General features: G+C 39.9%; 1 protein-coding gene across 3 annotated transcripts in view; it reads left to right on the top strand.

The window, feature by feature from the left end:
* Positions 1-13,656, top strand: part of LOC132352257 (phosphatidylinositol 3,4,5-trisphosphate 3-phosphatase TPTE2-like) — a 48,463-nt gene that overhangs the window by 25,958 nt on the left and 8,849 nt on the right. For 2 of the 3 annotated variants that reach the window (XM_059902594.1, XM_059902593.1), the window contains one exon: positions 4,357-4,436. In XM_059902594.1, the coding sequence (XP_059758577.1) occupies positions 4,357-4,436 (80 nt within the window). Of the gene's footprint in view, positions 1-4,344; positions 4,437-13,656 lie in introns of all 3 variants that reach the window. The other variant, XM_059902592.1, reaches the window with a different exon arrangement.

Below are 13,656 nucleotides of genomic sequence, written 5' to 3'. Positions count from 1 at the left end.
CTTGCTCAGAACACCACCTGCCTTCAGACAGCCCCGGGGCAGAGCCAGGCTTGTCCGGCAGCTGGTGGGAAACGACAGCAGTGCCTTGCTCACCATCCTTTCCTGCAGGAAGTGCGGTGTGAGAGGCAACCCAGGTGGCTGTCGGAGCAGTGTCTTTCTCTAGGAAATTGAAACTCAGCTCTAAAACCAAGTTGGTGGCGTGAGAGCCTGTTTCGTACCTGAGTGTATCCTCTCCCTCAGGGTCCTCTTGGTTAACAGTGGGAATCCAGGCATCCCTCGTTTTATTGCTCTTTGCTTTATTGCACTTCACAGATGTTGCACTTGTTCAAAAAATTAAAGGTTTGTGACAATTCTGAGTTGTCAGATGATGGTGAGCAATTTTTTTTTTAGCAATGTGGCAATCAAGTTTTTTTATTTAATGGTTTGTGTTAGAATTTTATGTATCTATTTATTGGCTGCATTGGGTTTTCGTTGCTGCTCGCAGGCTTTCTCTAGTTGCTACTCTTTGTTGCGGTGCGCGGGCTTCTCATTGCAGTGGCTTCTCTTGTTGCGGAGCACGGGCTCTAGGTGCGCAGGCTCAGTAGTTGCGGCGCATGGGCTTAGTTGCTCCGTGGCATGTGGGATCTTCCTGGGCCAGGGGTCGAACTCATGTCCCCTGCACTGGCAGGTGGATTCTTAACCACTGCACCACCAGGGAAGTCCCAATCAAGTATTTTTTAATGAAGGTATGTACATTGTTTTTTTTAGACATAATGCTATTGCACACTAAATAGACTACAGTATAGTGTAAGCATAACTTTTTATATGCACTGGGAAACCAAAAAAGTTCGTGTGACTCACTTTATTGCGATATTCGCTGTATTGCAGTGGCATGGAACTGAACCCACAGTATCTCCGAGGTAACCCTATAACAGTATCTATACAAACCTCTGTATTAAACTATTCCAAACAGGCAAATAGGCATTTAGTCTGAGGGAGTTTTGATGCATTTCTCTAACATGAACGATGAGAACAGGAATAGTTTCTCAAACTTCTAAGCTTAAAAATGGTCTTAATAAGTTCTAGCATTTCATATATTGTCCCAGTCTGATATCATATCCTAAGACTGTGACTTCTCTCTTCATATTTTGAATTTTACTTAACCTCTGTGGAGATATTGTTTAGTTAAAACTGTAAAGTGCAGATCTAGAGAACAGAGGAACTAACACAAATTTATAAGTACTGCAGGTGAAAACTGGTGGAGAGTTTTATGGGTTTGATTTCCTCGTCTCAGGCTAACATAAAACAGAGGATTTTAAAAGTCTAATTTGAGATCCCTCATAAAGGCTTCCAGGCAGAAAGCTGTGCCCTTTGCAGCTGTTCTTACGGTGTGGGCCTCGGCTGGCAGAACCAACTTACGAAGGCCTGCCTGGTACGCTAAAATTCTTGCTGCACCCACGTAAATAAGCAGGCCAAACCCAATGACAGCAGCCTTCTTTTGGAATAAGAATTATCCCCTTTGAGGGAGATCAAGGTGGTGGAGTAGGAGAACGCTGAGCTTACCTCCCCCCACGAACACATCAAAAATACAACTACTTGTGGAGCTACCTGGAGGCTGGCGGAAAGGCCCTTCTACGGCCGAGGCTGTAAAGAAAAATCCACATGGAGGCTGGTAGGAAGGGAGAAGTGATCTGGTCGAGACCTGCACCCTTGGTGGGGGACAGAGACGTGGAGGGGGGTGTCGCGGGCTTGGGGAGCCTCCCTGGGGAGCAAGGGGTTTGAGCCACACGTTTGGCACTCCAGCCCTGGGGTCTGACACCAGAAGGATGAGTCCCCTTAGCTGCGTTGAAAGCCAGTGGGGCTCATGGGAGGCTGTGAAACACTGAGACCTCACTCAGCGGTTGCTTATACCCGCGTCCTGGCAGCCTGAGAACTCTGACCAGGGGGAAAGCAGCCTTGGCCGGTGCTCGGTCACTGCCCACATGTAGGAGGAGTGAAACTACGCCAGGGCAGGGGCTGACATTGCCAGCAGGAAAGAAAGCAGCTCGGTAGTGAGGCACCAACCCCTCCGGCCCTGACCCAGCCTCTAACCAAGGGTGCGCAGCGGGGAAAATGTAAAACCAGCACAGAAGTGCAGCCCCAAACCCTTGAGCCCCTGCTGCATCCCAAACCCAGGTGGAGACTGCTGTCTCTCTCACACACAGGGTCGCACCTGGCTCCGGCTCTAGCCCCTCCACCTCCAGCCCCGCTTCCCACCAGGGTGGCGGCTGCCACCGCACCCCAGGGGCAGATGGGACCTGTGCTCACTTCTCCCACCAACGCCGCTGAGCATATGCGGAGCGCATAGTCCTGCACAAGGGCACGCCTTCACGACTGGGATGGGTGACTGATCCACTTAACTTCACAGAGACAGAGAAAGGTCAACAAAATGAGAAGACAAAGGAGTATGTTTCAAATGAAAGAACAGCAAAGAAAAAAAAAAAACCCCTAAAGAATAATCTTCCTTTGAGATTATGATCACAACAGACTGTCAGGAAAAAGTGTGATAGATTCTGAAATGGGCAGTATCTTCTCTAGGCCCACCTCCAGGGTTACCTTCACCTCTCATGGTCTTTAAGCTATTTTACAACTCTAAGTTGTAGAAAACTGATAATAATGCAAATAACTTTTGTACATAAAAATGCAAATTAGCTGTGTCTAGCAGAATGCAACTGATTATTGACCTGTTTTGTATTTATGTGTAAATTCATTTCATCATTCCTTATCTGCCCATAAATGTGCAGTACTTTGAAACAGCTGTAGCATTTTACTGGTTCCTTAGTAATAAGTTAACATTTTTGACGTGTTAAAAAATGCATGTACAGGACAGTGCTATGGCATGCAACAATTTCTGTAAAACAGAAGGAGAATATATTTGTTCATGTGTATATACATATATAAAACCTCTGGGAGAATATATATTCATATTTGACTATACATGCATAAAGAACTAGAAACTAGTAATAGGGGTTATCTGTTTGGGGCTGGAGAACTAAACAGGTGGGAGATAAGGAAAATGGAGACTTTTCACTTCATGCCTTTTATACCTTTTATTTATTTTTTTTAAAAGATTTTTTATTTTATTTATTTATTTATTTATTTATTTTACGGCTGTGTTGGGTCCTCATTTCTGTGCGAGGGCTTTCTCTAGTTGCGGCAAGCGGGGGGCCACTCTTCATCACGGTGCACGGGCCTCTCACTATCGTGGCCTCTCTTGTTGCGGAGCACAGGCTCCAGACGCGCAGGCTCAGTAATTGTGGCTCATGGGCCTAGTTGCTCCGCGGCATGTGGGATCTTCCCAGACCAGGGCTCGAACCCGTGTCCCCTGCATTGGCAGGCAGACTCTCAACCACTGCGCCACCAGGGAAGCCCCCTTTTATTTTTAAATCATGCAAATATACTTAAATTATTTTTAAAAATTTTAAATTGTGTGGGAATTAATTTAAGCTCATAAAGCAATGCCCTTTTCCTGTCATGTGGTAAGTGTTTGACTTCGTTTAGCTCTACATTTCACTGACTTCTGGTTGACATCAGTAGAAGGAAGTTCTGCAGGTGGATGGGACAGAGGGAACTGAGGCAAAGAAACCATGATTCCTCATGACAAATTGTGTTAGTGAGAACAAAATTAAATGAACACAAAACAAACTTAATATAACAATTAAGAATGATGGATATATGACTTTATTAGAGTATTTGTTTTAGTTCTGTACCTTTAGTTCTGTGCATATTTAAGTGAAACATGCAGGGTGGAAAGGAAAGCCGGAAAAATTAATTGGAGGCTTGAGAAACCAGCCCTTTGATGAAATGCTGAAGTAAGTGGGTCAATTAAATTGAAAAAAAATAAAAGGGGGAAGAAACCATTTGTCTGTAAATATATGCTGAACATAGCAGGAATGTTTGGATACAGCTCTCCTATATTTTCCATAAACTGGATTTAAACTAGGGCAAGAGGAATTTAGACTATTTATTATTAAGAAACATCACAATTAGAAGTCTGAAGAAAGCAACACATCAACAAGAAAGGTTGCACGTCCCCTTCCCTAATTTTTTTTTTTTTTCTATGAAGGTGAAGTGATGAGATTCTAAATCTTAGAAGCTGAACAATGTCTTTTTTTTTTTTTTCTCCAGCCTTATAAATTCTGCTTTAGGGGACAGAACTGAACTTGAAGCCTTGTCTCTCAAAGACAAAATCCATGCAAGAGCCAAATGATTCAATATTGACACATTGTTAGCTGGGATAATTTTTTCTCTTTTTAATCCGTATTGTTAATTGGTGAGACATTTTGATCTTTGCTCTAACCAGCCTAACTTTTTAATTTCATTCAGGTGTTGGAAAAGGCAATGGAAATGATCTAAAAGTACAAATAATAATGCAACGAAAGCCTGTTTTTTTCTGTTCTGCTTCCAAAAACTGTGGGGTAAGAGAAAGCATGGAAACTGAAAATTCTAGTGTTTGTTTTAAATCTCAGTGTCAAATCAGCATGTTGCCCTCCCCACACCATCACTCACCACAGGGAGAGGCTGTGTTGCTTTCTGCTTGCCATCCAACTTGGTGTCCCTGGGTTTGGATTTGAGTCAAGAGTTAAATTTATTTGTTCAAAATAGTTTTCAGGGGAAATAGTTTTCCAGAATATATTTTCAGTTCAGAGTGGTGCCTTGCCTTTCACTTTTCCACAGATGCCAAGCATGTTCCCAGGAATCTATCAGAGTTTTAAATTCATGTATCTGGTCACTTTTAGCCATATTCTCTTCTTCTTGGTCATTTTTGTGATATGGCACTGATTCTGAAATTTTAATGTGCATGAAAATCACCTAGAGACCGGTAAAGATGCAGATTCCTAAGTTATACCCCCAAAGTGTGACTCAGGAAATCTGGAAAGGGGCCCAGGAATCTCTAGACTTCGCAATGTCTCAGGTGATTCTAACTCAGATATCCTGTGGGACTGCACTGTGAGAGACAATGCAGGGGTGTATGGATTGGGGAGGAATCTCTTTGGGACCAAATAGTCAGTTTTCTTAAATGCTGAAGAAATGGTTAACACTACAAACCTTTCCTGGAGCAACAGGAAAGCTTCCTTCATGGGTGTAAGAAATATAAACTTTTAAGATTCTTTCTCCGGCTTTGGTCTCTAGTTCTCCTATTACCCCTCCTCCTCCTCCTTTTTACTCCCCTGACCCCCGGGAGGGGGCACTCCCCCCAGGCCTCATCCCTGGCTTTCTGTTCTTATCTCCACACATACTCTATTCTTGGTTCTGCACATCCATTCCCCTACTTTGAACTATAATATCTTCTTTCACTCACTTGACACATTATTTATGAGCCCCATACACGTGGTAGACACAGGAGCTGCAATGTGGGCATTCCTTTTACCCCAGCAATTCAAACACAGTTGTCAATCCAATTTTATCCAATGAACTTTTCATCTGCTTCTGCAAATGGCACCAGCATTCTCTTACTCAGGCTTTCAAATTTGGTGTCATCTTTGATTCTCTCTTTGCCCGTGGCCCCCTAAATCCAGTGAGTCACCAATTCCTGCTGATGATAGCACTGGAATCTCTCTTCACTCGCTCCCTTCCTGTCTGTTCCCATTGCCACTACCTGGTCCAGGACCTCATTTGCTCATGCCTAGACTTCTACAATGGTCTCCTTACCTTTTCTGTCTCCTTATACAGGGCAGTATATAGGGTCCTGCAATATGCATCCTGAAATACTGCTCTCATTGTAAAAAGCTGTAGCTAGACCAGAAGACACACTGTGTACCCACGGTCAAAGCTAGTTAATATCTCTGGCTCAATATTCTTTTTTTTTCTGGCTGTGAGGCATGCGGGATCTTAGTTTCCCAACCAGGGATTGAACCCATGCCCCCTGAAGTGGAAGCGTGGAGTCTTAACTACTGGACTGCCAGGGAAGTCCTTTTGGCTCAATATTCTTATCTGTAAAATAAAGGTTACATCTCAAGTGTTGTGAGGATTGAATTAGATAATATATGTGAAGTTGCTTTGTGAGTTATATACATCACTAAATAAATGTTAGATGTGATAATTACCAGGCCAACTTTATCACCTAGGAAATGCTCCACTATAATCTTCAACAACTTCCTTCTTATTTTCCTGGGTCTTGAATTCTCAAGATATAGCCCTATCATACCTGAGCTTATTCGCATTAGTAACACGGCCTGCTGTCTCCATGCCAGGTAGACTGGGTCCCCTGTGGCCCTTGGAACACAGCACTCTGATTTCTGCTTCCTGTTTTTGCTGGTCTTTCCCCTCCTCCAGCCCTGCCCTGTCAGTCCCCTGTCTGAACTGGATTCTCTTTACAGAGCTCCTCTTTTTTAAAAATTGAAGTATAATTGACATACAATATTATATTAGTTTCAGGTGTACAACATAGTGATTTGACGTTTATATACATTGTGAGATGATCACCGTTAAGTTTAGTTACCATTTGTCACCATTTAAAGTTATTACAACGTTATTGACTATATTCCCTATTCTGTATATTACATCCCCATGACTTATTTATTTTATAACTGGAAGTTTGTGCCTCTTAATCCCCTTCACCTATTTCACCCATCCTCCTATCCCCTGCCAACCACCAGTTTGTTCTTTCTATCTATGAGTTTGCTTCTGTTTTGTTACGTTCATTTGTTTTTTAGATTCCACATGTAAGTGAAATCATGCAGTATTTGTATTTCTTTGACTTAATTCACTTAGCATAATACCTTCTAAGTCCATCCATGTTGTCACAAATGAAAGATTTCATTCTTGTTATGGATAATATTCATATATACATACATGTGCATATATATATATATATATATATATATATATATATATATATATACCTCACACTTTATTGATGGATACTTAGGTTGCTTCCATATCTTGGCTATTGTAAATAATGCTACAGTGAACATAGGGGTGCATATATCTTTTCGAATTAGTGTTGTTGATTTTTCTTTTTTTGGATAAATACCCAGAAGTGGAATTGTTCAATCATGTGGTAGTTCTATTTTTAATTTTTTGAGGAACCTCCATACTTTCTTCCATAGTGGCTGCACCAATTTACATTCCCACCAACAGTGAAAGAGGGTTTCTTTTTTTCCACACCTTCACCAACGTTATTTTTTGTCCTTTTGATAATAGTCATTCTGACCGGTATGAGGTGATGTTCTGGTTTTGAATTGCATTTCCCTGATGATTAGTAATGTTGAGCATTTTTTCATGTGCCTGTTGGCCGTCTGTATGTCTTCTTTAGAAAAATGTCTGTTCTAGGTCCTCTGCCCATTTTTCAATTGGATTCTTTTTTTGATGTTTCTTTTTTAAGTTGTATGAGTTATTTTTATATTCTGGATATTAACCTCTATTGGATACATAATTTACAAGTATCTTCTCCCATTCAGTAGATTATTTTTCCATTTTGTTGCAGGATTCCTTCACTGTGCAAAAGCATTTTAGTTTGATGTAGTCCCACTTGTTTATTTTTGCTTTTGTTGTCCTTGCCTGAGGAGACGGATCCATAAAGGTATCGTTAAGATCAAAGTCAAAGAGCTGACTGCCTATGCTTTCTTCTAGAAGTTTTATGGTTTCAGATCTTACATTCAAATTTTTAATCCATTTTAACTTTATTGTCATATATGGTATAAGGTAGTGGTCCAGATTCATTCTTTTGCATGTAACTGTCCAGTTTTTCCAACATTGCTTATTGAAGAGACTGTCTTTTCCACTTTGTATATTCTTGTTTTCTCTGTTGTAGATTAATTGACCATAAGTGTGTGGATTTATTTCTGGCCTCTCTATTCTGTTCCATTGATCTATGTATCTGTTTTTGTTCCAGTAACATACTGTTTTGAATACTATAACTCTGTGATATAGTTTGAAGTCAGAAAAACTGATACCTCCAGTTTTGTTCTTTTAAAGATTACTTTGGCTATTTGGGGTCTTTTGTGGTTCCACACAAATTTTAGGATTCTAGTTCTGTGAAATATGCTACTGGTATTTTGATAGGGATTACATTGAATTTGTATATTGCTTTGGGTAGTAGCATGGACATTTTAACAATATGAATTCTTCCAATCCATGAGCACAGTATACCTTTCCATTTAATTGTATCACGTTTACCTCTTTCATCAGTGTATTATAGTTTTCAGAGTGCAGGTCTTTCACTTTCTTGGTTAAACTTATTCGTAAGTATTTTATTCTTTTTGATGCAATTTTAAATGGGAGTTTCTTAATTTATCTTTCTGATAGTTCATTATTAGTGTATTGAAATGCAACAGATTTCTATACATTAATTTTGTATCCTGCAACTTCACTGAATTCATTTATTTGAATAGTTTTTTGGTGGAGTCTTTAGCATTTCCTATATATAGTACCATGTCATCAGCAAATAGTGACAGTTTTACTTTTTCCTTTCCAATTTAGATGTGTTTTATTTCTTTTTACTGTCTAATTGCTGGGGCTAGGACTTCTAATACTTGGTTGAATAAAAGCAGCAAGAGTAGGCATCCTTGTCTTGTTCCTGATCTTAAGGAAAAGCTTTCAACTTTTCAACACTGAGTATGATATTAGCTGTGGGTTTATTACATATGGTCTTTTTATCTTGTTGAGGTACGTTCCCTCTATACCCACTTTGCTGGGAGGTTTTTTTTTTTTTTTTTTTTATAAATGGGTGTTAAATTTTGTCAAATGCTTTTTCTGCATCGATGGAGAGGATCATGATTTTTATCCTTTGTTAACATGGTGTATCACATTAATTTCATTTGCAGATGTTGAACCATCTTTGCATCCCCAAAATAAATCCCACTTGGTCTGGTGTATGATTTTTTTAATGTATTGTTGAATTTGGTTTGTTAATGTTTCACTGAAGATTTTTGCATCTATGTTCATCCAGGATATTGGCCTGTAATTTTCTTTTTTTGCAGTGTCTTTGTCTGGTTTTGGTATCAAGGTAATGCTGGCCTCATGGAATGAGTTTGGAATATTTTGATGAAGGACAGGTATTTACTTTTCTTTAAATGTTTGTTAGAATTCACCTGTGAACCTCTCTGGTCCTGGACTTTTGTTTATTGGGAGTTTTTTGATTACTGATTCAATATCATTATTAGAAATCTACCTATTTGGATTTTCTATTTCTTCCTGATTGTTTTGGAAGATTGTGTGTTTCTAGGAGTTTATCTATTTCTCCTAAGTTTTCCAATCTGTTGCTGTAGTTTCATATGATCCTTTGTATTTCTATGGTATCAGTTGTAACTTCTCTTTCATTTCTGATTTTATTCATTTGGGCCCTCTCCCTTTTTTTTCTTGATGAGTCTGGATAAAGGTTTGTCAGTTTTGTTTATCTTTTCAAAGAACCAGTTCTTAGTTTAATTGATCTTTTCTATGTTTAAAAAATCTCTATTTCTGTTCTGATCTTCACGATTTTTTCCATTCTACTAACTTTGGACTTTGTTTGTTCTTTTTCTACTTCCTTTAGTGCTAAGGTTAGATTGAGATTTTACTTGTTTCTTGAGTTTGGTCTGTATTGCTATGAACTTGCTTTTTAGAACTCCTTTTGCTGTGTCCCAGAGATTTTGGAATGTTGTGTTTCCATTTTTATTTGTCTTAAGGTATTTTAAAAATTTTCTCTTTGATTTCTTCAGTGACCCATTGGATTGTTTAGTAGCATGTTGTTTAGTCTCCACTTGTTTGTGTTTTTTTTTTCTTCTGGTTTTCTTCTTATAGTCAATTTCAAGTTTGGTATTGTTGTGGTCAGAAAAGATGCTTGGTATGATTTTAATCTTAACTTTATTTAGACTTGTTTTGTGGCCTAACATGTGATCTATCCTGAAGAGTGTTCCATGTACACTTAAAAAGAATGTATATTCTGCTGTTTGGGGTAGAATGTTTTTTATATATCTATTAAGTTCATTTGGCCTAACGTGTCATTTAAAGCCAGTTTCCTTATTGATTTTCTGCCTGGATGATCTGTTCATTGCTGTAAGTGGGGTGTTAAAGTCCATACTATTATTGTATTACTGTCAGTTTCTTTTATGTGTGTTAATATTAGCTTTACCTATTTAGGTATGCCTATGTTGAGTGCATAAATATCTACAAGTGTTATATACTCTTGTTGGATTGAACCCTTTATCATTATGTAATGTTTTTTTTTTTTTTGGTCTCTTGTTACAGCCTTTGTTTTTTCTTTTTTTAATACATTTATTTTATTTATTTATTTTTGGCTGCATTGGGTCTTCGTTACTGTGCACGGGGTTTTCTCTAGTTGCAGCGAGTGGGGGCTACTCTTCGTTGCAGTGTGTGTGGGCTTCTCATTGTGGTGGCTTCTCTTGTTGTGGAGCACAGGCTCTAGGCACGTGGGCTTCAGTAGCTGTGGCACGTGGGATCAGTAGTTGTGGCTTGTGGGCTCAGTAGTTGTGGCTTGCGGGCTCTAGAGCGCAAGCTCAGTAGTTGTGGCACATGGGCTTAGCTGCTCCACGGCATGTGGGATCTTCCCAGACCAGGGCTCAAACCCGTGTCCCCTGCATTGGCAGGCAGATTCTTAACCACTGTGCCACCAGGAAACTCCCACAGCCTTTGTTTTTAAAAATTGGTTTTATTTGGGGGGATTGTTAAAATTGAATTATAGTTGATGGACAATATTATATAAGTTACAGATGGACAACATAGTGATTCACAATTTTTAAAGGTTATACTACATTCACAGTTATTATAAAATATTGGCTGTATTCCCCGTGTTATACAATATATCCTTGTAGCTTATTTATTTTATACATAATTTGTACCTCTTAGTCCCCTACCGCTATCTTGCCCCTCCCCCCTTCCATCTCCCCACTGGGAACCACTAGTTTGTTTGTGTTTTATATCTGTGAGTCTGTTTCTTTTGTTATATTCCCTAGTTTGTTTTATTTTTTTATATTCCACATATAAAGGATACCATACAGTATTTGTCTTACTCTGACTTATTTCACTTAGCATAATACCCTCAAAGTCCATCCATGTTGTTGCAAATAGCAAATTGTTCTTTTTTATGGCTGAGTAGTATTCCACTGTGATATATGTGTGTGTGTGTGTGTGTGTGTGTGTGTGTGTGTGTGTATATATAATTTATGTTTATATATCACACAGTGGAATACTACTCATATGCCACATCTTCTTTATCCATTCATCTGTTGATGGACATTTAGGTTGCTTCCATATCTTGGCAATTGTAAATAATGCTGCTATAAACATTGGAGTGCATGTATCTTTTTGAATTAGTGGGGTTTTTTTCTGTATACATACCCAGGAGTGGATTGCTTGGTCACATGATAGTTCTATTTTTTGGTTTTTTGAGAAGCCTCCATACTGTTTGCCACAGTCACTGCACCAATTTACTTTCCCACCAACAGTGTATGAAGGGTCCCTTTTCTCCACATCCTTGCCAACATTGGTTGTCTTTTTTTTTTTTTCTTTTTAATCTTTATTGGAGTATAATTGCTTCACAATACTGTGTTAGTTTCTGTTGCACAACAAAGCGAATCAGCCATATGCATACACGTCCCCATATCCCCTCCCTCTTGAGCCTCCCTCCCACCCTCCCTATCCCACCCCTCTAGGTCATCGCAAAGTACCGAGCCGATCTCCCTGTGCTATGCTGCTCCTTCCCACCGGCCAACTATTTTACATTCAGTAGTGTATATATGTCGATGCTACTCTCACTTCGCCCCAGCTTTGCCCTCCCACCCCATGTTCTCAAGTCCATTTTCTATGTCTACCTCTTTATTCCTGCCCTGCAACTAGGTTCATCAGTACCATATATATTTTTTTTTAGATTCCATATATATGTGTTAGCATACGGTATTTGTTTTTCTCTTTCTGACTTACTTCACTCTGTACGACAGACTCTAGGTCCATCCACCTCACTACAAATAACTCAATTTCATTTCTGTTTATGACTGAGTAATATTCCATTGTATATATGTGCCACATCTTCTTTATCCATTCATCTGTCAATGGACATTTAGGTTGGTTCCATGTCCTGGCTATTGTAAATAGTGCTGCAATGAACATTGTGGTACATGTCTTTTTTTTTTTTTTTTTTTTTGGCTGTGTTGGGTCTTTGTTGCTGCACATGGGCTTTCTCTAGTTGTGGTGAGCAGGGGCTACTCTTCGTTGTGGTGCACGGGCTCTCTTTGCAGTGGCTTCTCTTGCTGCAGAGCATGGGCTCTAGGCGCCTGGGCTTCAGGAGTTGTGGCTCGTGGGCTCTGGAGCACAGGCTCAGTAGTTGTGGAGCACGAACTTAGTTGCTCCGTGGCATGTGGGAACTTTCCGGACCAGGGCTCGAACCCATGTCCCCTGCCTGCATTGGCAGGCGGATTCTTAACCACTGCGCCACCAGGGAACCCCCATGTCTCTTTTTGAATTATGGTTTTCTCAGGGTATATGCCCAGTAGTGGGATAGCTGGGTCATATGGTAGTTCTATTTTTAGTTTTTTAAGGAACCTCCATACTGTTTTCCATAGTGGTTGTATCAATTTACATTCCCACCAACAGTGCAGGAGGGTTCCCTTTTCACCACACCCTTTCCAGCATTTATTGTTTCTAGATTTTTTGATAATGGCCATTCTGACTGGCAGGAGGTGATACCTAATTGTAGTTTTTGATTTGCATCTCTCTAATGATTAGTGATGTTGAGCATCTTTTCATATGCCTCTTGGCTATCTGTATGTCCTTCTTGTGAAATGTCTATTTAGGTCATCCACCCATTTTTTAACTGGATTGTTTGTTTTTTTGATATTGAGCTCCTTGAGCTGTTTGTATATTTTGGAGATTAATCCTTTGTCCGTTGTTTCATTTGCAAATATTTTCTCCCATTCTGAGGGTTGTCTTTTCATCTTGTTTATGGTTTCCTTTGCTGTGCAAAAGCTTTTAAGTTTAAGTCCCATTTGTTTATTTTTGTTTTTATTTCCGTTACTCTAAGAGATGGGTCAAAAAAGATCTTGCTGTGGTTTATGTCAAAGAGTGTTTTTCCTATGTTTTCCTCTAAGAGTTTATAGTGTCTGGTCTTACATTTAAGTCTTTAATCCATTTGGAGTTTATTTTTGTGTATGGTGTTAGGTAGTGTTCTAATTTCATTCTTTTATATGTAGCTGTCGAGTTTTCCCAGCACCACTTATTGAAGAGGCTTGTCTTCTTTTTGATGATAGCCATTCTGACAGGTTTGAGGTGATATCTCATTGTGGTTTTAATTTGCATTTATCTGATGATTAACAGTGTTAAGCATCTTTTCACGTGCCTGTTGGCCATCTGCACGTGCTCTCTGGAAAACTCTCTATTCAGGTCTTCTGCCCATTTTTTAAAAAATTTTATTTATTTATTTATTTTTGGCTGTGTTGGGTTTTTGCTTCTGTGCGAGGGCTTTCTCTAGTTGTGGCAAGCAGGGGTCACTCTTCATCGCGGTGCGCGGGCCTCTCACTATCGCGGCCTCTCTTGTTGCGGAGCACAGGCTCCAGACGCACAGGCTCAGTAGTTGTGGCTCACGGGCCTAGTTGCTCCGCGGCATGTGGGATCTTCCCAGACCAGGGCTCGAACCCGTGTCCCCTGCATTGGCAGGCAGATTCTCAACCACTGCGCCACCAGGGAAGCCCCTGCCCATTTTTT

Source organism: Balaenoptera ricei, chromosome 18 (genome assembly GCF_028023285.1).
Source record: "Balaenoptera ricei isolate mBalRic1 chromosome 18, mBalRic1.hap2, whole genome shotgun sequence".
NCBI lineage: Eukaryota > Metazoa > Chordata > Mammalia > Artiodactyla > Balaenopteridae > Balaenoptera > Balaenoptera ricei.
This window is presented reverse-complemented; position numbering and strand designations above follow the sequence as displayed.